The sequence below is a fragment of the Macrotis lagotis genome, chromosome 1, assembly GCF_037893015.1.
Source record: "Macrotis lagotis isolate mMagLag1 chromosome 1, bilby.v1.9.chrom.fasta, whole genome shotgun sequence".
NCBI classification, from domain to species: domain Eukaryota; kingdom Metazoa; phylum Chordata; class Mammalia; order Peramelemorphia; family Peramelidae; genus Macrotis; species Macrotis lagotis.
Window position 1 is genome coordinate 248,591,964 of NC_133658.1, and position 24,535 is coordinate 248,616,498.

Here is a 24,535-nt window from a genome sequence, read left to right on the forward strand (position 1 = left end):
ATAAATGGAGCCAGTTATATTTCTCCTCTGTTCAAATATCTTCAGTGATTCCCTATTGCCTTCTTGGTAAAATTCAAAATTCTTTGCCTGGCAGTTAAACCTCTACACCAGGGGTGGGGAAACTTTTTTCTGCCAAGGTTCATTTAGATATTTAAAACATTCATTTGCAGATTATATTTAGTCAAACATTTATTTAATTCACCCTTAAAAAGCTACTATATTTATTGAATTTCAAGTCCTGCCTGCGGTTGCTTTGGCAATGCCAGATCAAAACTGCCCATGGGCCTCACCCCTGTTCCATACAATCTGGGACTATCCTAATTTTCAACTTTATTCTATATTGCTCTTCTCTATTAACTCTTTACTTCAACCAAACTGTTTACCCTCTGTCTCCCAAACACACCTGCTTTCATACATTTGTGTCTTTGCTGTCATTGTTACCTGTGCCTGGAATATCTTGTTCCTATTTCCATATTGAATCCTATTTATAATTCAAAACTTCAGCTCAAATACTATCTTCTCAATGAAACTTTCACTTCTTTATCCTCTTGGTTGATAATGATTTTCTCCCCTATGACATAATGTAGCATTTTGTTCTATCCATCTTTGATGTTCTTACGATATGATATTGCATGTTATATTTATCAGCTTTTGTGTCTTGTTATGCTTATTAGGCCATAAATGTCTGAGAGCAAGGACCAAGGTTATCTAAATTCTGTAGGTTTCCCCAGTACCAGAGATAGTACTCTGTAATGTTAAATGAAGGAATGAATATGGAATGAATAGTATCACAGGATTTAGAATTGAAAAGTGACCTTACTGATAACCTAACCTAACTCCATTTTACAAATGGGAAAACTGAAACCAGGAGAATGAAATCATTTTTCCTATAAGAATCATATAGATGCTAAGTTCCAACTTTGAAGCCAGTCTTCTTTTCCTACATCATAATGCCTCAAATGAGTCATTTTGTCTTCTGTTTCTCATGGTGAAGGCTTACAACTTTCCTTTTTGAGTCATGCCTTGTATTTGGTTCACCATTTGATTCTTCCAAATAGGATCAGGCCACCTCCCTATCCCCTGGAACACTAACAGCCTGCCTTAGGTAGCCTTGGCATTTGGATAACATGGTGGGTGCCAGAGGACTTGGCCACTAACCTCACACAAATCTCTTCTTGGAGCTTTGAAATAAGGAAGTCTAGAACCAATTTCTAGGTTAGGCATTCATAAAACTGTCCCTTGGGAGTGGATAGCCTTTCTCTTGTAAGAGCCAAGCTCAATCCTAGAGAAAAGAAAGCCAGTTTTACTGAGACATGCTTAGAAATGGAAAGCACTTGCTCCTTCTGAATAGTTTATTTGGGGCTTTTCAAAGATTTCTAAGTATGAGCAACAACAATACCTGGACTCCTTTTCAACATGCAAAAGGCACAAGGAAGTGAGACATGTGATGGGAAGGAGTGTGCAGTACTAAGTGAGACACATTTTGAAATATCTCCAGAGAAGCAAGATGTGAGTGGTGTCTCCAGAAACATGATCTAGAAATATATCCAAAGGGACATATGAAACATATGAAGTAGTTGCTATATGTCCAGAATGACACCTACCAGCAGAGGGAAGGGAATGTACTTTGTAGGAGAATGCCTTAGTAGGATCAGAAGATGGCCTTCAAAGAGGGAGAATAGCAGATTCCTTTGGCAGAGGCTAGAGGTGACCATTCAGCCCCCTAGACAAAGGGTGCAGGAAGAGAGTCAAGGAAGGATGGGGCCAAGAACAATGTGGTATTTCATGATTTCCCTACTTCCAGGAACTGAGAACAAAACCATAATCAGAAAAAAATTATTAGATAAAGAACTAGAAAGGACCTTGGAAACCATTATGGCACTGAATGAAAGCCACACTTAAGGTAACAGGGAAACCATACCCAAAGGAATCGAGACAGTGGATATACTCATGGTGTATCCCAAAAAAGAATTAAACAGACTACAAAAGACTTGGCAAAAATGAGAGGATATTATCATGATGATGATCTTAAATGTTGTGGAGTCTGTGTCCAGAACAGAGTTCTCTTTAGAAGTCTCCCCTGTGGCCCTTCTGTGTTATTTTGGAGTATCATCAGATTCCAGAGAAATAAGTCCATCATTTTTGAGGAAATAAAAGGCTGTAGTTTCAGAGCATCTGGATCCACTCAACATTCTGGCTGGGAATAGTCTAGTTCTTAATTGTTTTATCTTTTGAAAATATCGCTGAGGGAGTTAAGGATGGGAAGGAAAGGACCTGGCCTACCTCCCGGCTATCAGCCCAGAACTCACACCTGAGGTGGATCTCAAAAACTCAAATCAAAATCAAAGGCATTCCTTGTTTCTTTGTTTGGGTTATTTTTCTCTTTTCTCCAGTTTTAATAGCTTTCTTGAGTCCTTGGTTACTTCTAGACAATGGAATGTTTGCACATTGACAATATACTCAGATTGGGGAAAGGGTGGGGTTGGGAGGACTGTTTCAAGTTTTCATGAGACAATTGAAGAGAGCTCATCTTGAATCACACAGCACAGAGACACCAACAATCAAACACTAAGCACAGCCCATCTCTAGATGTATTTTTTCTTGAGGTACCAGTAAGCAAAGTATCCCATCCCTCCCAGGGAGCCCATAAGGAAAGATGCTCCAAAGAAGGATGGTGGTTTCCTCTTAACCAGTCGGAATGCATTGGGTATGACAGCAGAAAGTAGTGTGGTATGGATATCCCCGAGGACTTTCCGGAAGGCAAAGCGTCTCTGGACCCTCTCAAAGAATGATTGCAGGTTGGGTCGACTACCATCTTCCCAGTATTTTTTTGACAGTCCCAAGAATTTGAGGCGGTGTAAGGTGGCCCCGAGGAGGACATCAGCGAGTGTGAAGACGCAGCCACAAAGCCACAGCTCACATTTCTGCCCTGTGAAGCAGAGGGAGCAAAATAGGATTTAAAAAAAATCAAATTCATACTTCACTGGTCACCCAATAGCTTCTCTTAGTGTTGATATGGTTTTCCCAGAACCTCAGCCTCAAAATTGAATGCTTTCTTTGATTCTTAGAACATTCTTTACTTATCATATTCCTTGCTCTGTCCTTCACTGGCTTCTCATTTTCTAGTCTGAATCCTTTAGTCTGGCATTCATTAGACCTGACATCTACTCAATGCTGACATCTATATTACTGCCCTTGACCTACATCATGCCAGCCAAGCTTATCTTCTCTTTCCTCCTTAAATACAGAATGCACAATCCCTCCTCAGAGGTTTTACTTTAACTATGGTCCCGTTTTACTTGTCTAATCTATCTGTTATTCAAGGCCCAATTCATATATAATTCTTCCAGAAAACTTCCTCTAGTTGCTCCACCCCCTTGTCATCACTTTGTCCTTTGAACTCTTAGGACTGAAAGTATGATGTGACATATGGAGTCAGGACTTTTGGATTTGAATCATCTCAGCTCCTACACTGCTTACCTCTGTGACCTTAGAAAAGTCATGTAATTTCTTTTGTGACCTCAATTTCTCCTCTGTAAAATAAGACAGTTGGAATACATGACCAGTTCTAAATCCTATGGTCCTACTGCTATCTAGACTACCTGTATGGCACTAATAGTAATTATAATAATGGCTAACATGTATATAGCCCCTATTTGGGGCAGCAAAGTGACACAGTGGATAGAGCACCAAGCTTGAAGTCAAGAGAACCCAAATTCTGGCCTCAGACACTTACTAGCTGTGTAATCCTAGCAAAGTTACTTAACCTCAGTTTGCCTGAGTTTCCTTATTTGTAAAATGGGTTGATAACAATAGTATCTGCCTCCCAGCATTGTTGTGAGGATCAGTTGAGATAATATTTGTAAAGTATTTAGTACTTTATTGCTGTGATGATGAAGATGATGGTGATGATGATGATAATGCTAATGATAATGATGTCTGGGATGCAAGCAGCAGAAACTGGACTTAAATGGGGATATTGGAGCCAAAATGGTCCAAGGGCACCAGGTTTTAAATAGAAACCAAATGGAACCATCCTGGGGAGCTGCTCTGGACTTAACATCTTCCCTTGTTCCTCATGGATGGTTCTTGTGGAGAGATAAATAAACTTGATAACTTATCCTCATATCTTGCTTTAGAACCCTGTCATTTTCTTCTTTTGCTGCAAGTTTCTGAAAATTCAGTTAAGAGAACTTGATTTTGGATGCCATAGAAGAGATAGATTATTCCAAAGGGAGTCCTTAGGATGATCCAGTGACTTTGGCAGGAACTCCATTGAAGAAAAGGCCTTGGTGAAAGAATAAGAAAGTGTAGTGGAAACATCTTTGACTTAGAGGCAGAGGATCTGGGTTCAAATTCTGACTCTACAGGTAACTGTAGCTGTGTGATATAGGGCAAGTCACATCTCTTTGGGTTTCTTTTTTTTTTTTCCTCTATTAAATGAAGGAAGTGGTCTACTATATAGAAAATAACTCCAAGGAATGTGATCAACTAATCAGAGAACAGTTCTTTCAAGGGCACTGCCATCCTTCTTCTTGGGTGAACTTCATCTAAGTTCAAAATCTCAGCATTATCATTTTCTCTCACCTACATTTCTTTTTTTTCTTTTTTTTTAGGTTTTTGCAAGGCAGTGGGGTTAAGTGGCTTGCCCAAGTCCACACAGCTAGGTAATTATTAAGTGTTTGAGGCCCGATTTGAACTCAGGTACTCCTGACTCCAGGGCCGGTGTTATATCTACTGTGCCACCTAGTCGCCCCATCACCTACATTTCTAATCACTGGTTGGACTTTGTTATTTCTACTTCCACATCATCTTTTCCATTTGTCCCCAACTTGGATTCAGGCTATTATCACCTCTCAGACAGTTATAATAATATATTTAGACAAATACAATATATAAGGGTTATACGCTCAATTCTTTATCTATCTATTATTTATATTGATGGAGCATATGAGCAGAATCATTTTGAAGGCTACTGAACTAAATGATCTCTGAGGACATTTTTAGTACCAACATTCTAATGAGTTTTCTTGGGCTAGCTGTTCATCCATGTATTTATTCAATAAATATTTATCAAGCAACAACAGCGTGCAGGGTACTATATTATACTTTGGTCAGACAACAATTTAAATAAGACAAAATTCCTTAAAGTCTCTTAGGGTATAACTATAACATAAAACAGCACGTGAGTGTATTGCAAACATTGTGAGATCTGAGGGGGGTCATTATGAAAGTATGTATTTGACTGGAGAAGGAAAGTTGGGTAGGAATTTTGCACTTGAAAAGAATGAGGGAGAGTTTTGCAGGACTAGTGAATCGTGTGAACAAAAAGAAAGTACAGAAGGCCTATGGTGTATTCAGGAGACAGAGCATTGACCACTTTGACTAGAACAGAATGAGTGAAGATATTTAGGAAATAAGCCTGGAAAAGTTGAGCAGTTCCAGATTGCTTAGAAGCTTATACAACAAATAGAACATCACTTAGGAAACAGTAGGGTACCACTGAAAAATTATTGAGCAGAAAAATCAAATGACAAGATATAAGAAAGATTATTATAGCAGTGAATCAGAGAAGAGACACTGAAGGTAGGAATGCCTGTTAGGAAGCAATGATAGTAGTCCAGTGTATTATGGTAGTTCAGTGTATAGTCCAGTATAGTAGTATAGTAGTCCAGGAAGGTGGTAATCTGTGTGGATTTGGAAGTGGGAATTGAAATGAGGAGTTGGATGTAGAAAAATTTTGAAGAAGTAAAATCTATAGGTCTTGGTAAATGAATAAGAGTGAAGATAATCCTGAGGCTTTAGTCATGGCCAAGAAGTGAATAGCGGTGCCATAGAATAAGGTAGTGAAGTTAGAACAAGAAGCAAGGTTAGGAGAAACAAAAAAATTAGCTTTATACTCAAATTCTTGAGTATGAAGCATTGTTGGGACATCCAGGTGGATATGTGCTAAAAGCAGCTTAGAGATGTGGATCTGGAGTTCAGAAGAAGTCAAGGAATAGTATAGATAGATATTTAGAAATAGTATGCAAGGAGGTGGTATTTGAGGCCATACTAGGGAATTAGAGAGAAAAGAAAGAAAGAATGTAGAGAGAAGAAAAGAGGTTCAAGTTCAGAGACTTAGGTAACACCTAAATGAAGGGGTTCAAAAGAGAATTAAAGAACCAATGAATGAGACAGGAAAGGAATGGATAGTCAGAAGGAACATCAAGGCAGTGTTTGATCCTGCTAGGGATGTGCCCCAAGGAAACCAAGATGGGAAGAGCTCTCACAAACACCAAAATATCCAGAGCAACACTTTTGTGCTAAGACAGGAACCAGAAACAAAAGAATATTCCTATTGATCATGAAGTGGCTAAAAAACATGTAGCACATGAATGACTGAATAAATAAAAAGTTATTAAGTGCACGGTATTGTAATAACTTCAGGGAATGTGAATGGTTAGTACTTGTTCTCAAGAATCATAGGGTTACATTTTAGAATCAGAAGGTTATCTAGTCCAACCCCTTCATTTTTTGGATGAGGAAATCAAGGTGTGAGATCCACAAGTGGTAAATATCAGAGCTAGGATTTGAACTCAAACCTTTTTTGATATCTGGCTGCCACTGTACTAGACTTTCTTTTAAACATTCATAATCTAACAGGAGAGACAACAAATATATGTGGTTTGAGTTCATTATTAATTATAATTGTAACTGAGTCATAGAAAATAATGGATATGAAAATGTCAGAGAAGAATAGGAAACATAAATGAACTGATAGAGTGGCATAAGCATAAAAAGAATGTAAATAGAAAGAAAAAACCTGAAATAGGATACTGAATAGTTAAAATGACTGAACTTAACCCCATAATAGTTAAGAAAATATGCCTTTCTCCCTTCTTTTAAGAGGTGGGGGACTATGGATGTCCAATATTCCATAGTACTATCAGATATATTGGTTAGTTTTCTTAACTCTTGTTTTGTTTTCTTAAAAACGAATGGCACACAAAGGAAAATAGATAGGGACACAGTGAATGTGGAATAGGCTGCAACATAAAACCAGTGGGGAATTTTAAAGAACAAGAACAAAAAGTGTGAAGGGAGTGTTTGACAGGAAGGAAAGATGGGCTGGACCATGTGTTAAGGGTAAAGAATGAAAAATGGGCATTCAGAATGCATCCTTGGTATCCTTGTGGTAGGTATCATGAGGAATTGAGGAAGGTCCACATTATATTAGGTAGATTCCCAGTAGTGAACTAATTGGAAGCTATGTTCAAGATTCATACAGAAGAGGAAGGCATAGGTGGGTTATGATCTGGGTCATTGGTAGGAACCCCAAATTGATGAGTTAGGAGTCTGACTCTGACACTTACTTATTCTGTAACTATGGGTAGGTCATTTCCCTTCCCTGATCCTCCTAATCTATAATGTTTTCTAGTCTATAAAATGGGGATAATTCATTTAATCTATCTCATAAGATTGGGGAGAAAGTGCTTTATAAGACTTAATATGCCAGATAATCTTAGATGTTGTCAACAAGTACAGATATCTTTCCCAAAAAATTTAGCAGTAAAGGAAAGGGGGATAGATTGGTAGAAAAATGGAGTAAAAGGGTGAAAGGAAGGCTTTTAAAATTTTTCAGTACTGAGGAGATCTGAAAATGTTTGAAAGGTGGGAAGGAGCAATAGAGAAGAATGAAGATGCATGAGAAAAAAGAAAGTCCAGTAAGTGGTAGGAGAAATTATGCCTAGGGAGAAGGATCAGCAACCTCATTGACAACTATGGCTTTGTTCTATTCTTTGATGACAGAGAAGGCAGCAAGGGTGGCTGGTGAATCTGAGAAGTTTTGAGTAAAGGAAGAAGAGACTGAGAGAGCTTATGTCAGATGGTCTCAGTGACATTCCAGGTTATCTTCTGGGGGGGGCGGGTTGGAAAGGAAGAAGAATTTGAAAGAGAAGAGAAAATATAGTTTGAAACAGCTGCTGCAGGAGTCATTGAGGGAAGAATAGAATTGTTGGGTGGAAACAAGAGTCCAGATAAAATAATGCAACATGAATTTGGAATAGGGGAAATCAGCTGGGTTTTGTGATTTTCTCACTAATACCCTGCAGCTCTTAAGCAGGGGAAGAGAGATTGGATTGTGAGGGTTACCCAAGAATGAGGATTGATAATCAATGCCCTCCAGCTTCTAGAGAGCAATCTAACCCTTGTTTTTTAAAAAGCACTGACCTCTTATAACCCTGATTCAGTATCTCACTGCTCTGTTAAGACAAGTTTTTTCCTTACATATAATGGAAATTCCCTTCTCTTTATTCTGAGAACCCATTTTCAGAATGCCAGTGACCATGGGTCACAGTTACTCTCCATCTTTCTCGTGAAAAGCCTTCACTCTACTGAACAATGAATCTCAGTTGACAGTCAGCATGGAGCAGGTGCCCGTACCTAGTTTGTCTTCAAAAGAGCTACTGGAGACAATGAAGGGAGAGAAAGATGAGGAAGGATCTAAGAGGACCCAACAGCTGGACTTGTCCAGTCCTAGAAAGACAACTTCAGTGTTTGGTCTACACTGTTATAGTCACATCAGTTATATGACTGAGAAGAATCTGCATCATCCTTCCCCATCCCCTTGGAGATGTGTGCTCCAATTCTACTGGATTGGAAGATAAGAATTCTATATAATAGCCTCTATTTATTGTGTCACCATGGGTTTTTTATCTTTCCCAAGTCCCAGTTGTCTCTTTTTACCCACCTTACACCCACCTTACACCTGTAAAATGAAACAGTAAAGGTAAATAATGTGATAGGAGAAATCATTGAGGGGAGATCTAAAAATCATAGGATCACAGTTCTACAGCTAGATAGGACCTTATAGTCATCTATACAACTCCCTTATTTTACAGATGAAGAAACTGAGGCCCTGAAAGATCAATCAAACAATAAACATTTTTTAAGTACCTCTGTGTGTTAAGTGCTAGGGATATAAAAAAGGGAGGAAAGACAATCCCTGGCTTCAAGGAGCTTACAATCTAATGAGGAAGACAACAAACAAGCTATAAAAAGGATAAATAGGAAATAATTAAGAGAGGGAAGGCACTAGAATTAAGAGAGGTTGCTTGGGGAAGGCTTCTTGTACAAGAGGAAATTTTAATTGAAACTTAAAAGAAGCCAGTAGATGGAACTGTAGAAGAAGAGTACTCCAGGCCTAGGGGAGAGCCAGAGAAAGTGCCCAGAACCAAAAGATGGAGCGCCTTATTTGTGGAACAGCCAGGAGACCAGTGTCACTGGATCAAAGAAAATGTATTGGAGATTAAGATTGGAACATTATGAAGGGCTTGGGATGTACAACAGAGAATTATGGATTTGATCCTGGAGGTGATAGGTATGTAATATGACTGGATCAGACTTTAAGAAAATCACTTTAGTGTTTTAATGGAGGATGGATTGGAATATTGAAATACTTGAGGCAGGCAGCCTGCCCAGCAGGCTATTGCAATAGACTAGTTTTGAAATGATGAGGGTCTGTACTAGGGTGTTGGCATTATTAAAAGGGAGAATCATATTTGAGAGATGTTATAAATATGAATTTGACAAGCCATGGCAACAGGTTGGATATAGGGAGTAAGAGATAGAGAGAAGTCAAGGATAATACATTGAGATAGGTTGGGGGACTAGGAGGATGGTGTTGCCCTCAACAGTAATAGAGAAGGTGGGAGTGGGGAAAAGAGTTTACAGGAAAAGAGAATGAATTTGGTTTTAGACATCTTGAGTTTAAAATGTCTACTCAACATCCAGTGTGAGATGAAGTCAATCTGAACTCAATTCCTTTGACACTAGAGTTGTGTTCTTTCCCCTTATACTTTATAGTTTGTCAAGGGTTCAGGGAGCAGATAAGAACCAACTTTGGGCTTGAAGAATAGGTGCACTTTGGAAAGGAGGGAGGAAAACATAAGCTTGATGTGTATGAAGAACAATGAAAATATCAACTTGGCTGAAGGAGAAGGCTTTTTCAGAGTGGAGAAAGATTTCAGAGGACCAAGAATGCCAACTCTGACATTCTATGTTCTAATATATCTCTTTTAAGCCTGACATTTTATGTTCTATAGTCTAAGGGTCCTATCTCTAATGTTCTTTATTCTAGATTCTAGTGTGTCTTTCACTTATAAGGTATAAGAGACCATCCAACTCTAATATCTTTGGAGGTCTAAAATGCCATCTTTTATGGTCTAAGGTCTTTTTTGACCAGGTAGAAGAACTCAATTTGTGGTATGAAATGGATGTGTTTTTATAGGGTGTTGATCAGACTATGGTAGGTGAAAGTACCATCTTAGAAAGATTCTTTGGAAGATTATGCAGGAGAGATGAATGGAGAGAGAGTGGCAGGAGGCCAAGGCTTTCTGTACTTTGAGAACCTTAGCAGAAAGCACTTAATGAATTTTGAAGAACACATGCAGACAGATCTGAGGGGATCTTGGAGCCTGTTTTCTACGGGGTTTAAGAAATCAAGGCTGTTTCTTTACTATTTCCCCACCCCAAGCCCATTTCTGTATACCCTGCACATACCCTCATATTCCAGCTTCCTCTTCTCCAGCTCAGCTTCAATTTGGTCCAACACCATGGCCAGTTCCCCAAGGATTTTCTTCAGGTAGTTGACATTGTCATGTTCCAGGATCTTGGCCTGAGGAGATCCAGAGCTAAGTTGAGAGGGGTGAACCCCAGAGGCCCCAAGCGGCCAAGCTTCCCCATTCCCTGAATATTACCAAAGCCCACCCTACCTGTCCTCATCTGGATTAGACAGGGTGAGGACAGGAGCAGTTGAGAATGAAGTGCATACTAGTAGAAAGAGACTTGGGAAGAAAGTGAGAAAGCCTGGGTTTCAGGAACAGCATTGCTTACCAGTTATGTAGCCTTGGGTGAATCCCTGCTCCACTTTGCCTCAATTTTGAAAGAGTTGGATTAGATAATCTCTAAATTGGTGGCCAAGTAGAGAAAGCATTGAGACTAAAGCCAGGAAGACATGAGGAGTTCATTCAAATTCAACCTCAAATATTTCCTAGCTGCGTGACTTGGGGCAAGTTTCTCAATCTCTGTTTGCCTCATTTTCTTTATCTGAAAAATAGGGATAATAAAAGCATCTACCTCCCAGGAATGTTGTAAAGTACTTTGAAAACACTACATTAATGTCAATTAGTGTGATTGCTATTCCAATTTTGTAATCCTTCATCCCATAATTTAAGGTCCTTTTCAGTCAATAATAATAATAATAATAATAATAATAATAATAATAATAACTTTTTTATAATACTTACTATGCTCCAGGTACTCTATAAGAGCTTTACAATTTTGCTCTCATTTGATCCTTAAAATTACCCTGGGAGATAGGGGATATTATTTTTCTTATATATAAGGAATCTGAGACAAACAAAGATAAATGACATGCTCAGTGTCACACAGTAAGTGTCTAAGGCCAAATTTGAACTCAGGCTCTAGGCCCAGCACTCCATCTACTGTGCCATCAGTTTGTTTTTTCCTTAAGTTTTTTTTACAAGGCAATGGGGTTAAGTGACTTGCCCAAGGCCACACAGCTAGGTAATTATTAAGTGTCTGAGGCCAGATTGAACTCAGGTACTCCTGACTCCAGGGCCAGCACTCTATCCACTGTGCCACCTAGCCGCCACAACATCAATTCTAATTTTCTGTGTCCTCAAGTTCCTTTCAGCTCTACTGTTCTATGTTCTAAGATTTCTTCCAGTGATGACATCCTATGTTTGATGTTCTTAGGTCTCTTCCTCTCTAGCATTCTCTAACTCTCTGCTGATTCGGTATATCTGTCCTATCTGTTGTATAATTAGTAATGCACCCAGTCTAGCACTAGTCATTAGGTGCTGGGAACAGAATAGAAGGAAAAGACAAAACCTATGAAAATTGTACAGTCTAGTTGGGAAGATAAGGCTAACATGCATGAAATAATTAGAGAACATATGTATTTTTTCTTCTTAGACTAAGTTATAAGCTCCTGTTGCCAAGGATTATATAATTTATTTCTTCTGTTTTCTCCTCAGAACATAACTCAGAATTGGGTACATGCTCAGCATTAATAAGAAATTATTAGGCAATACATGAATCATTGAGTGAGTGAGTGAATGAATGGACAGGTACCAGGGAGTCTGAAGTGAGGAGTTAAGAGCTAAAATCTCCTTAGAGACAAGCTCCATTTAACAGAATGGACCTTGGGAGGCACCATTATGATTTGTTGCCCATAGGATTATAGACTTAGAATTAGGAGGAACCTTGGAAATCATAAATTCCCCTCATTTTATAGATAATGCAACTGAGATCTAATGAGACTAATTCATTTGTCTAGAGTCAGATAGTAAGTGTCTAAGGTGAGATTTGAACCCAGGTCTTGCTAATTCCAAGACCAGTAATCTACTCACTTCATCACATGGTCCACACTCACTTCAGTACCTCAAGCATCCATGATTTTGTAATTACTCCTTAGTCTTCTCCAGTCTCAGTATCCCTGATTCTTTCACTTACATCACTTTCTCTATCTGAGCCTCCATTTCTTTTCTGTAAAATAGCTCAAAGCTGTGTTGTCTGTTCCACAAGGATAATGTGGTTTTAGTCTCTTTTTTAAGGCTTAAAATGATACCCACAGATGGGTAACCTACCAGATATAGATGGACACCTAATCATGCTGTAGAAGACAATTTCATGAGATATTGTAACCATAAACATTCACCTGGTGGTGCCTTTCTGCACTATTTAATCCTTGGGTGACAGACACAAGTCCATCACTTGTCTGTAAAACTTTTCCACATTGGGAGGACCTGGCAGTATTTGCACCTCTCTGCCACAGCCTTCAAGAACTCAAGATCACCTCCACACCATGGTGAGGCATCTAACAACAAAAACAACAATAAGGATTTTACAGCTTTCAAAGCACTTTATAAATGATATCTTTTTATCCTCACAGTAACCTTGGAAGGTAGGTGTTCTCTCCATTTTTACAGGAAAAGGTAAAGTGACTGACTCCAGGTCCAAAACTTTATCCATTGTGCCACCTGCCTACTTCTAATAAACCCTGATGAAGATCTTAAGAAAAGTTTACTGCCCATATTTTCCCAGAACTTCTTCCATGTTTTGATGATGGGGCATCGGACATACACTCAAGTAGCTCATTAGCTTCAGAATTATAGATTCCTAGATGGTTATGACTGGAAGGATCTTAGGATATAGAATATAAGAACTAGAAGAGATCTTAGCACATAGAATGTTAGAATCAGAAGGAAGCTTAGACCACCCCAATTTTACTAAGGAGAAAAAAGACCCAGAGCAAAAAAGTCACTGGTCTAAGGTTACAAAATTTTTTATTTCCAAAATTGATATGTCTGCTAACCATCCTTATTTTTCCCTTTCCTAACAATAGAGTTCATAGTTCTTTTTTGAGGGCTTTGGATTTATTTGAATAACTTCTCATTTCCCAGAATCTTCCTGGTCCAGAGATTTTTAGAAATTTTATTTATTTAAGGCAATGGGGTTAAGTGATTTCCCCAAGGTCACACAGCTAGGCAATTATTAAGTGTCTGAGGCTGGATTTGAACTCAGGTCCTCTTGACTCCAGGGCCCTACTCTATCCACTCACTACCTAGCTGTCTCAGATATTTCTTTCCCTCTAAGGACATGGCTGGACTTTGGATGAGTGTGAGTGTGTGCTTGTTTGAGTGCTCATGCACACGCATGCAGACAAGCCTACAGGGGGGAGTGGGGCTTCCAGTGACTTACCATGAGTTTCTTCTGTTTGGAAAGGTAGGGCTCTGATAGTTGAGGCTCTTCTTCATGGTCCAGTTTCATTAGGTCGGTGCTGGCATTTGCCAAGTGTCCTAAGAAAAGAAGGCAAGGCAGATTCTGTCCCCTCACTCCCTCCAGCATCGCCCATACAGATAAAACTGATAACTCATGTTGTGGATATCATTTTAAGCCTTAAAAAAAAGGCTATATTGGGGCAGCTAGGTGGCGCAGTGGATAGAACACTGCCCCTGGAGTCAGGAGTACCTGAGTTCAAATGTGACCTCTGACACTTCATAATTACCTAGCTGTGTGGCCTTGGGCAAGCCACTTAACCCCACTGCCTTGCAAAAACCTAAAAAAAAAAAAAGGACTATACCATATTATCCCTGTGAAATAGGTAGCATAGCTATGAGCCTATTTTACAGAACAAATAGAGACCCAGAGAGAGAGAAAGTGATGTAAGTGAAAGAATCAGGAATACTGAGCCTGGAGAAGACTCAGGAGGAATGACTGCTGTCTTCCAGTCTTGGAAGGTCTGGTGCTGAAGAGGGAATGGGATTGTTCTTTGTCCTGAAGGGTGACTCTAGGGGGCAGAAGTGTAATGGACTGCCTTAGGAAGTACTGGCTCCCACTGCGGAGGACTCCAGGCAGAAGCTGAAGTACTGCACATTGGGGATGTTGGGAAGGGATCCCTGTTTGGATTCGATGACCTCTGAAGTCATTTCCAGGTCATAGATTCTATGAGGCATGGCCTATCCAAGTTCACACAGGACTTTAATCTAGAGATCAGGAAGTAGATTTTGTGGCAGGTCCCAGACCCACTCTCTGGATGCTTTCCTTATTTTTTTATTAGTCCCTCATTGGGGTTATAGTAATAATAGCTAACACTTAAATATCTCCTAGTATGGGCCTGGCATGATGATTAGTGCTTTATATTTGTTTTTCTCATTTGATTCTCACAACAAAATGGTAGGTAGCTACTGTTATTGTCTCCATTTGATATATGAGGAAACTGAAGCAAACAGGTGAAGTGACTTGCCCAGGGTCACACAGTGTATAAGGTCAAATTTTAACTCGGGTCTTCTTGACTCCAGATCCAGAATTCTACTTGTGCATCACCTTGCTGTCACTATTTCTTTCTTTGGTCCTACTAGATTGCCCAGCTCAACTGGCCAGGCAGTAGGATATAGTGAGAACTATGTTGGTTAACTTGTCAGGAAACCTAGCTTTGCAACCTGGAACCCAACTGCATGACTTTGGAAACTCACTAGACCTCTCTGATCCTCAGATATTAATACTTCTTTTACTGGTAGTCATTGTAGCCAGTATTGTAAGTTATAATAATATATCAATCATAATAGAAATAAAGAACAAAATCCTAGAGACCTTTGGAGATTCTATATAATTTCATACTAGAGTTTTGTGATTAAGAGAAGAAATAACAGAAAGCAGACTTGGATTTGATATTGTTCCCTATATACATATTGTGCCTCTATACACAGACATGCAACTAACTTCTTTCTCCTCCTTCTAACCCATAGAAGAACCTATGGAGACACATTGCTCCCACTTCTCAGTCAAAGGAGCCCCAAAATCATAGAGCACTGTCCCCAAAGTCAGGAGGACTTGAGTTCAAATCTGGCCTCAGACCCTTGATACTCACAAGTTGTGTGACCTTGAGCAAGTCACTTAACCCTGATTGCCTCACATCCAGGGCCATTTCCAATCATCCTGATTCATATCTGGCCACTGGATCTAAATGGTTCTGAAGGAGAAAGGGACTTAGCACAACACCTGCTCACACAAATCCAATTCACTTGATCATCATGGCATCACTTTCCTGATGTCACGGTCTTCAAGAATGAAGGACAAAAAAAGCATCAGTGGGGAAGGAGGAGTGGGAGATTTTATAATCAAAAGCGACTAAGAGATCAATGAACCCAACTTTTAATTTTACTGATAAGGAAATAGAGGAGACTAATGTGACTCACTCAAGGTTACACAAGTAGAAAATACCATGGCTTGCACTGGAACCTAGGATTTCTGACTCAAGTTCAGGACTCTGTCTACTGTCTACTTGGGTCTCAATGTGTCTTCCTAAATGATATTTTCTGATGACAGGCAGACATCAGGTAAAGTGATTATGTCAAATCCACCTCTTAAGCATCATTCTCTTCCCCCATGTTAGTCAAAGTAAATCCTTCTCTCTGCCTTTCTCTGTCTCTCTGCACTCCTCTCCTTCTCTCTCCTTTGCTTCCTCACTCAACCTCTCTCTTCTTTGTCTGAATAGGACCAGAATAGGCAGAGCAAAAGAGAGATTGGCAAACCAGAATGAGAAGGAAGAGGAGGAAGAAGCAGGAGTCAGCATCATGAAGGGAGAGAAATTGTGTGTGTGTGTGTGTGTGTGTGTGTGTGTGTGTGTGTGTGTGTGTGTGAGAAGATACTTTAGAAATCATCTAGTCCAATTCTTTCATTTCCCATTTTACATGGAGGACCCATGAAGCCCAGCAGGGTTAGTGACTTTGCTAAAAGTCATAGCAGTAGTGAGTAGTTTGACTGGTATTCAAGTTCAGGTCCTCCAGGTCTACTTCTCTAAGTTTTAGGCTATTACAACATGCTCCCAGTCCAGGGTGGGGTGGGAAGGAATGGTGAACATGTAAACACTCAAGAGACTAAGGAGAACAAATTTAAGCCAGAGGAATCTTAAGGTGCATTTATAGGCAGTATTAACAGAAAGACAAGATTTAGGAAGGAGGAATTTTCTATGGGAACCCTTCAAATTAGAGTACCAGACAACTAAGGACCACTTGTTTGTTCCCAAGGTCAAAACCCTACTTCTCTGAAGTTAGCAGTATTTGGCATTTTAGGATCCCAATGTCTACAATGTCCCACTGGGGAGGGGGCTGTTCCACTTGTGTCGGTCTTGCCTCTGGGGAATGTCAGGGTTCCACTGCTTTCTTAGCTTGGCCTCACCCTACCTAGGCTGCTGCAGGCTCCAGGGAGCACCTCCTCAGCTCCTGCTGCCTGGCTATATTAAGCTTCGTCAATGTTTCATGAATGTTTGAAGGTCAAGAGCAGCATCTTCTCTTCAGTCAGTCACTTGGGGCAGACACTGGCCCTCAACAGGGCTACTCAACATAGGTCTAGTGGGGAGGGAAAAGGAAGGAAAACCAGGGGGAGGAAGGCTCCCTTTGGACCTGTCCATTGATTGATTAGTGGTATCAAACTCCAGCAGGCGCCTGGCACTGTAGATCTCAAGGTGACTGATCGGCTTCCATGGCCAAGGTGACTTACCCTCCTTCTCAGCACCTACCCTGCTGCTGTGGGTGGGGGTGGGGCAGGGTGGAGATGTGTATCTTCTAAATTTCACATGTTCCACTTGACTCTCTACAATTGACCCTGATAGAAGCAGCAGCAGCTTTGGTGAAGGAGAGGGGGTAGGAAGGGAAATGAGGATGAAACCAAACCACTGATTGGGGACAACACAGAGGGTCTGGTTTTGGTTTGGGGAGAACACAGAGCCTGGAATAGGGGGAAAAGGACTGAGTCAGAGAGATTTAAAAAAAAAATAGAAAGAGGGAAGAAGGGAGAAAGGGCCAGAGATAGAGAGAGGAGGAAAAAACTGAAGGATTGAAAAATGAAAGAAGAGTTAGAAAGAGATGGAGAGAAATCAGAGAAAGAGAGAGGTGGGTAGGAAGGAAAAAGAAACAGATGGAAAGAATTGATTCTCAACCCCTGGGCTAGGCTTGCCTGAGCTGACCACTTACTTCGAATCTCAGCCGTGGCATACTTAGGGATCATGGAGTCAGTGGTGAGCTCAGGGTGGAGGATGCAGCCGTGGGTGTAGGCGTCCATGGGGAGGGAATCCAGCAGCTCACGGTACTGCAGTACCCGGGCATGAAGCAGGCTGCCAGCCTCAGGTATTAACTGAGCCACATGTTCTGGAATGGGGAAAGAGAAAAGAGGCAAGGTTGGGTATGGTCCACCATGAAGGGGATATCAGAAGCCTCTCCCAATCCTATTTCAGGGAGTGAGGTATTACAGACCCAACATACATGTCTTAGGTTCATGGTCTCAGTCCTGTGTCTGATCATATCCACTCTCTCTGGAACACAGTCACTTGGGAGAGAGTTGAACTTCTCTGGACTCTCCAGTGGTACCAGAATCCCTCAGAATCAGACTGGGAAAGAAAATCTAGAAGCATTTAGACCAACCCCTCATTTTACAAGGGAGGAAACTGAGGCCCAGAGCAAGAAAGTAGGTTGCTCATGATCACACAGACAGATCTGGGATTTTGAAATTTCAGGCTAAAGCATGTCCCATTATACAGACATCCTTGCTTACCCTGGTTTGAGGAGTCCTTTTGGCAGAGAAGACCAAAGGAGCTTCCCCCTGAGAAACTCTTAGACCTCAAGGAACTCATAATGTTTAGAAGTAGAAAGGTCAGAATGCTAGGGAAAAAATGTTCAGAGGTTCTTGACCTTTTTTTTTGTGCCAATCTGGTGAAGCCTATGTACTCCTCAAACTAGATTTTTAAATATATAAAATAAAATACATAAGATTACAAAGGAATATTGAAATAAACATATTAAAACAGATGTATTTTAAAATAAGTTCACTGGTCATAGTTTAAGAATTCTAATCCAATGCTTGCACTTTATCCAGTATAAAAACAGATTCAGAAGGGAGAAGTAACTTTTCCCATAGGTACATAGCTAGTAAATGGCAGAGGCCTTGGTTTACCCATGCTTCTATGCCTGCCTCCAGCCTTCAGGTTTTTTTTTTCCCATGGTAAACAAGTAACCATACCTCCAGTGAAAGTACGTTCCACGTAGTCAATGATCTGGTCATAATCACTGATTATGTTGTCTCGGTGAATGATGACTGGTACTTCTTCACCCAGGTTTAGGCGCATGAACCACGGCTCCTTGGGCTCACTCAGAGGCAGGCTGACATCCCGCTCATCACAGGGGAGTCCCTTCTCTGCAATCACCAGCCGTACCTGGTTGGGGGTTGGGGTGGAGGGGCTCAGAGGGGACAGGGGCATGGGAAGAGCCCAGACACACACAGGGGGAAACTCTGTTCAGGGGAGATGGGGGGCATGTGGGGAGGGAGATAACACACAATAGGGTATAATACTGGTTTGGGGGATGTGAGCTGGGAGTAACCTGGCAGGGACCTAAATATTCTGCTCATCCTCCTGAGGGTGGGCCAGTCAGCTACCAGTGATCATTCTCCACCATGTTCTTTTGTCTCAGAGAGACATTAGAGTTGGAAGGGACATAATGCACAGAACAAAGACTCAGGAAGGGACCTTAGAGATCATCTGTTTCAACCCTCTCATTTTACAGAGGAGGAAACAGAGGTCTGAAGAGACTAAAGTCAAGGCTGAATGCTCATTAATCAGAGCTGAGCTCCTCCAGTTTCACACCAGGTAGGAGGAGGCTTGTTCTGTCTGGAAGCCTGGATGTTGATGACTGCCAGTGGCAGCACTGTGGGGCAGTGTGAACTCTGCGTGGGTGGGTTCTGCTTTTTTCTAGTAGTCTGTTCCTTAGCACCTCTGAGACGTGGTACCTATATGTGCATACTTCTAAAGCAGGACATAAACACGAACTGTGTAGGATGTATGAGCTCTTGCACATCTATGACTTTGTGTATTTCTGGGTACACAGCAGCCCAAAGTGGGTAAGGCAGCCTTGCTCATCCTCACAACTTGCCTGGGGCATGGTGATGAGGGCTGGAAGAGTTGGGGGAAAAGCTTTAAGTTCCTCATGAGTTCTTTCCTGGAATATTATTCAATTTTTTCTAACTTAGCCCAGTCACTTGTCTCTTCTTCTTCCCAGATAATCCCAGCACCACTGACAGGAAAGCAGCAAGGAGGGAACCCAAGCAATACCACACACAGAGAATAGTTGCCAGAGTTGGTATAGATGGAAACATCCTAAACCATCACTAAAACTGGGCTTCAGCCTACCCATCTGTGAAATGGAATAGTTATACTGGAGTTCTGACATTCTGTGCTTCAGCAAAAAGAGAATAGTGATATCAATATCATCATTCTATAATTTTTAATAGCTGAAAGGACCTAACATTTGTGTAGTATATTGCATCAGTCATTCTACCCCAACAATTTACTCTCTCTCAGGGCTGTGGTTTCCTTATCACAAAATGAGGAAGTCAGGCTAGATAGTCTCTAAGCTTCTTTTCAACTCCAAAATCCTTTGCTTGTCACTTACATTAGATTTTTAGAAGTACAGATGCTTGATGGGGTAGGGGTAGGGGGAAGGAGCTATTGATGTTTTATTTAGAGAGAGTGACTTAGGGTAAATGTTATAGGTGTGAGGTTGCAGAAGCTACCAAGGAGAACCTCTTTTTTCCTGAGTTGAACTATGGACCAGAGCATCTGGGAAATCTAACTTGGAAAGGAGGAGTGTGAAGAAGGGTCATCAGAGTCATCTGCTTAGCTTTTTCATCTTTGTTGTGTGGAGGCAGGACCAGCTTTAAATAGAAATTGGAGGGGCTCCTGGTGGTATCCCAAGATATCATCACCCCTACCTAAATGAAAAGCACTGTACTCTGAGTTAGAAGACTTAGGTTATAGGACCAGCTCTGCCACATACTATCTGCATGACCTTGGGCAAATCACTTCATCTCTAGGGGTCTCAATTTCCCCAACAGTAAAAGGAGAGGATTGAACAAGATTATGTCCAAGTCCCTTCTGGTTCTAAATTCCTCCACCACCTAGATTCTTTCTACCTTTCTAATCTTACTCCTTATAGCCTCAACCCCACCCAGTGACAATGTAATCCTTGTATTCTTTGCACTAGATGCTCCAAGTATTTTCTCTTAACTCCATCTCTCAGGTCCAGGCATTTTCACTTACTATCTCTCTTGCCTAGAATACTCTCTCTCCTCATCTTTTACTCCTAACTTTCTTGGGTTCTTTCAAGTCCCAACTAAAATTCCACCTTCTGCTTTCCCTCTGGGAATCATCTCTAATTTATCTTCTGTATATCTTGTTTATTCATAGAAGTTTGTATACTCTTCTCCCACTCCCATTAGGTCATGAACTTCTTGAGCTCAAGGTCTGTGTTTTGCCTTTTTTTGCATCCTCAGCACATCAAATGCTGCCTGTGCCTAATAGCCTGCTTATTTACAGACTGCCCTGGCTCTAATTCAAATCAATAAGCATTTATTAAGCACCTACTGTATGCATGTTTATCCCATCCCTCACATTCTCTGCTTTGTATTCTAAAATCTTTTACAATTAAAACATTCTGTGGTTTCGTGATTATCATTCTAGATAGTCTTTACTATTAGTGACTCCTTCTTTTGGTTTAGGCATCTCTCTCTCTCCAGGATCCTCTGGCAAGCTGCTAATCCTTCCTACCCTTACCCCAGGGAGAGAATATTCATTCCCTGACTCTTTAGAGTGACTGAGTATCTCAAATTCTCTTTTGCTGAAGGAAAGGGCACCTGAAAGTACTGTATTGGGGATCTAAAATGATAGTATATCACATTTCTGCAGCAGAGGTTAGTATAACAGTATAGTATCCCTATGGACCTAGAAGATTGCCTTCCAGAGGTCCAACTGAAAGAGAAAAAAAAAAACTATTGGTGAACAGCTAGAAAGACTTCAAATTATTAAACTATACCCTAATGGGATTAGAATGGTCAGATTTAGAATGTTTTTAGAAAACAGTCAAATCCCCTTATTTTACAAATTAAGAAATTGAGGCCCAGAGAAATCCACTGATTTGTTCAAGGTCACAGTTACTGACAAGCAGAGCTAGGATTTAAACCAAGGCTTTCTGACCCAAAATCAAGTTCTCTTTCTTAACTTCTTCCTCAAATTTAAAACCATTTAAATGGTGAGTTAATTCTGAAATGAGACAGTCCAGGCACTGAAAATGCAAGGTAAAGGGTAAGAGCTCTGTTCAGTTGAGTGTTTGTAGCTGAAGGTAAAGGCTAAGACCAAGTCAAGGCTGGTCATCCAGGAGTTGGACTAAAGTTGGAAAGTATCTGTAGGGTCTCATAGGCTCAAGAAAAGCAAGGTACTCCACAGTGGACTGGGGACCATAGGAACTGACACCTGTCAGAGTTCACTCTTCCTCATATTCAAAGTCAAAGTTAAGAAGGTTTGGCTGCTGGCTATTAAGCCTCTCCAGTGGCCTTGACCATGGTGCTGAACACAAGGATTCCGCCCCCCCCCCATCCCTTCCTAGCACTCCCAAGGGTCTGATTGTCAATCAGTAACTGATTATGTTGTTCACTTGTTTCAGATGTCCAACTCTTCATGACCCCATTTGGCAAAGATACTGGAGTGGGGAGGATATCAAGTCCCACCTTCACTCCCTAAGAATCAAATTGTGTTACAGCCTCTCCCTAACCCAGCCCCTAACTTTTGGAGGAATATCTACTTAAAAGGACATAGAGGAGTAAGATATAATGGAAAGAGCAGCAGACTAGAGTCAAAAGACCCCGGGTTCTAGTCCCGGCTCAACCACTAACCTGCTGTATGACCTTGGGCAAGTTAATTCCCCTCCTCAGTACCTTTATCTATAAAATTGAGAGACTGGGGTGCAGGGAGAAGGAGAGGAAGGAGGGGAAGGAATTTGGATCTTTAAGATCCTTACTAACAATGCAATTTTATACTGTCTCCTCTTCCCTCATTGTTCCTATCTTCAGGGATGAAGAGGGAGAAGGGTGATATTCCTTTTTCCTCTGCCTCTCTGGTCATTCCCAGGGACTATGAACTCCATAGTACTGGTCCCTGAATTTCATTCAGGAAGTTGGTATCATTGAAGCTTATTTGAATTCCCAAAGGGTTGTATTAGCCCAAAGGGTTAATGAATCATTAAAGGTGTCCTGTGCCTTTAAATGTGCCTGACTAGCTCTGAAAGGACCCAGCAGGCCCCAAGGAGCTGTGACAGGCTGAGGAGGGTGGGGAAAATATGGGGAGGGGGGGGGTTAACTCTTTCCTTCCCAGTGTGAAAACAGGCTGGAAGGGAAGAGAAGTAGTGTAGGATAGTGGAGAGGTATTGGCTGGAGCTTCAGATGCTGGGAACTTCTGGGCATAAGACAGTTTCTCTGATATTCCTAAGCAACTCCTATTTGGAAGCCAGCATCATAGTCATCAAATTGGGAGGAATTTTAGAATTCATTTCCCTTACTTCACAGCAGAAAAAAACTGAGGCTAAGGAGTGAAGGGTTACTTGCCTAAGGTCACAGAGATTAGTCAATAGAACTGAGATTCTAACCTAGACTCTCTGACCCCAAATCTCATTCTTAAAAACAAAACAAAACCAAAAAACCTTTCGTGCTCCTTTCAGAACCCAGGCAACTTTGAATACATTGGTTTGAGAGGTGAATAGGTACGGGGAGGGCTGAACCTATGTGATTAGGGAGGACAAGCATCCCAGGCAGGAGAAAGTCTAGGCTGAGTGAAGTCCCTAACCACCAACCCCCAAGCCCAGGACTGGAAGTAGTGAGACCTTGTAACCAATTCTGAAACCAATTCATTTTATGACCCTGGGGAAGTCATTGTCTTAGGTCTTAGTTTCCTCATTTGTAAAGTGAGGGGTTGAACTAAATGATTTCTGAGAGACCCTGTAGTTCAAAATCTGTGGAGTCAGGGTGCTTTAAAACCACAGATCCTCTATTCACCCTGACCCCACCCCAACCCCCATCTCCAGTTCTGTGGGAAAAGGTTAGAACTAGCTATGTTGGGCTGGGCTGGGTTGGGCTGCAGTGTCTGGGACAAAGGATAATAGGATCTTATATATCTGGTCTGGGAAAATGGGAGTTCTTCCAGCTGAGCCCCTCATAACCCCTTCCTTCTCTTCCTTTTGACAGCAGCTTTCTTTGCTATTTTCTTTGTCTACACTTGTCTTCTTGGCCCTATCCCCTCCCCTCCCCCTCCATTCTTAGCTTCTCCTTGGGAACCAGAATACCCAGGCAGAAGGGATGAGCAGGTCTCAGACACCAGGATTTGGGTGGGTGGGTGGGTGAGTGGGTTGGGGACGGCTGCCTCCTCCTCCCGGAACCCTCAACTGCAACTCTAACCTGCCAGGAAAACCAGGCTAGCTGCAGGCTGGGGCTGGAGCACCCCGGGGAAACCCATGGTGTTGGCTGTTCCTTGGGGATGAAGAGAGCGAAGCCTCACCTACTCCGACACTCCTCCCCACCTCCCCACCCCTCCACCAAGCTCAGGTCCCATTCCATCCCAGGGCCCTTGAACCAGGAGGCTAAAATACCCGGGCTTCTGTGTTCCCCACTCCCATTGCCCTCCAGAGCCTGCCTCCTGCATGTACCTTCTGGGAGCTGAAGGACTGAGTCCAGTGGTAGAGAACCAGGCTCTCCTTGGTCCACTGGGAGGGGTCAGCTGTCTCCTGGCCCTCCGAGGCCTCTGGAGCCTTCCCTGCATCACTCTCCAGCGCTGAAATGGGCCACCAGCTACACTTGGTGGGAGTCAGATTGTTCGGCGTCGCCATGACAGGCTGAGCTGGGAAGGAAAGGGGAAAGGAGGCTTCCTAGTGGTGGCAGTAGCAGCAGCAGCAGCACTCACGGAGCATCACATGGCCTCTCCAAAGCCTCTGTTGTCACTGGGGCTCCAGGCTGGAATCACATTACTCATCGGGGGGCTCCAGAGGGACCGGCAGGGAGCCTTCCCCTGCCCCACCCTGAAGGCAAATGGCTGTGGCTATTGGGTCACTGCAGAATTCATCACCCTGCTCTAGTCCAAGCCCAGCATGGGCCCTGG

General features: G+C 41.7%; 1 protein-coding gene across 2 annotated transcripts; it reads right to left on the reverse strand.

Moving 5' to 3' along the window:
• Positions 1-897: 897 nt before the first annotated feature.
• On the reverse strand, positions 898-24,266 carry LOC141504834 (ganglioside-induced differentiation-associated protein 1-like 1). 2 transcript variants are annotated; one of them, XM_074210150.1, is made up of 7 exons: positions 24,087-24,255; position 23,833; positions 18,583-18,850; positions 17,541-17,714; positions 13,768-13,865; positions 10,543-10,657; positions 898-2,929 (listed from the first exon to the last, which is right to left on the reverse strand). In XM_074210150.1, the coding sequence occupies exons 1-7, from the start codon at positions 24,197-24,199 to the stop codon at positions 2,586-2,588; spliced, it is 1,113 nt and encodes a 370-aa protein (XP_074066251.1). In that variant the 5' UTR covers positions 24,200-24,255; the 3' UTR covers positions 898-2,585. The 2 variants fall into 2 exon arrangements, with proteins under 2 accessions (XP_074066251.1, XP_074066250.1); XM_074210149.1 differs by lacking the exon at position 23,833 and having other exon boundaries at positions 18,583-18,775; positions 24,087-24,266.
• Between the last annotated feature and the right edge of the window lie 269 nt (positions 24,267-24,535).

Excerpts from the sequence above, each read along its gene's own strand:
- LOC141504834 (XM_074210150.1), bottom strand. The coding sequence starts at position 24,199 with ATGCAGGGAAGGCTCCAGAGGCCTCGGAGGGCCAGGAGACAGCTGACC. Across the intron at positions 13,866-17,540 it reads TGCCACGGCTGAGATTCGAA|GACACTTGGCAAATGCCAGC; the intron begins GTAAGTGGTCAG and ends TTCTTTTCTTAG. Across the intron at positions 10,658-13,767 it reads CCAAACAGAAGAAACTCATG|GCCAAGATCCTGGAACATGA; the intron begins GTAAGTCACTGG and ends GGATCTCCTCAG.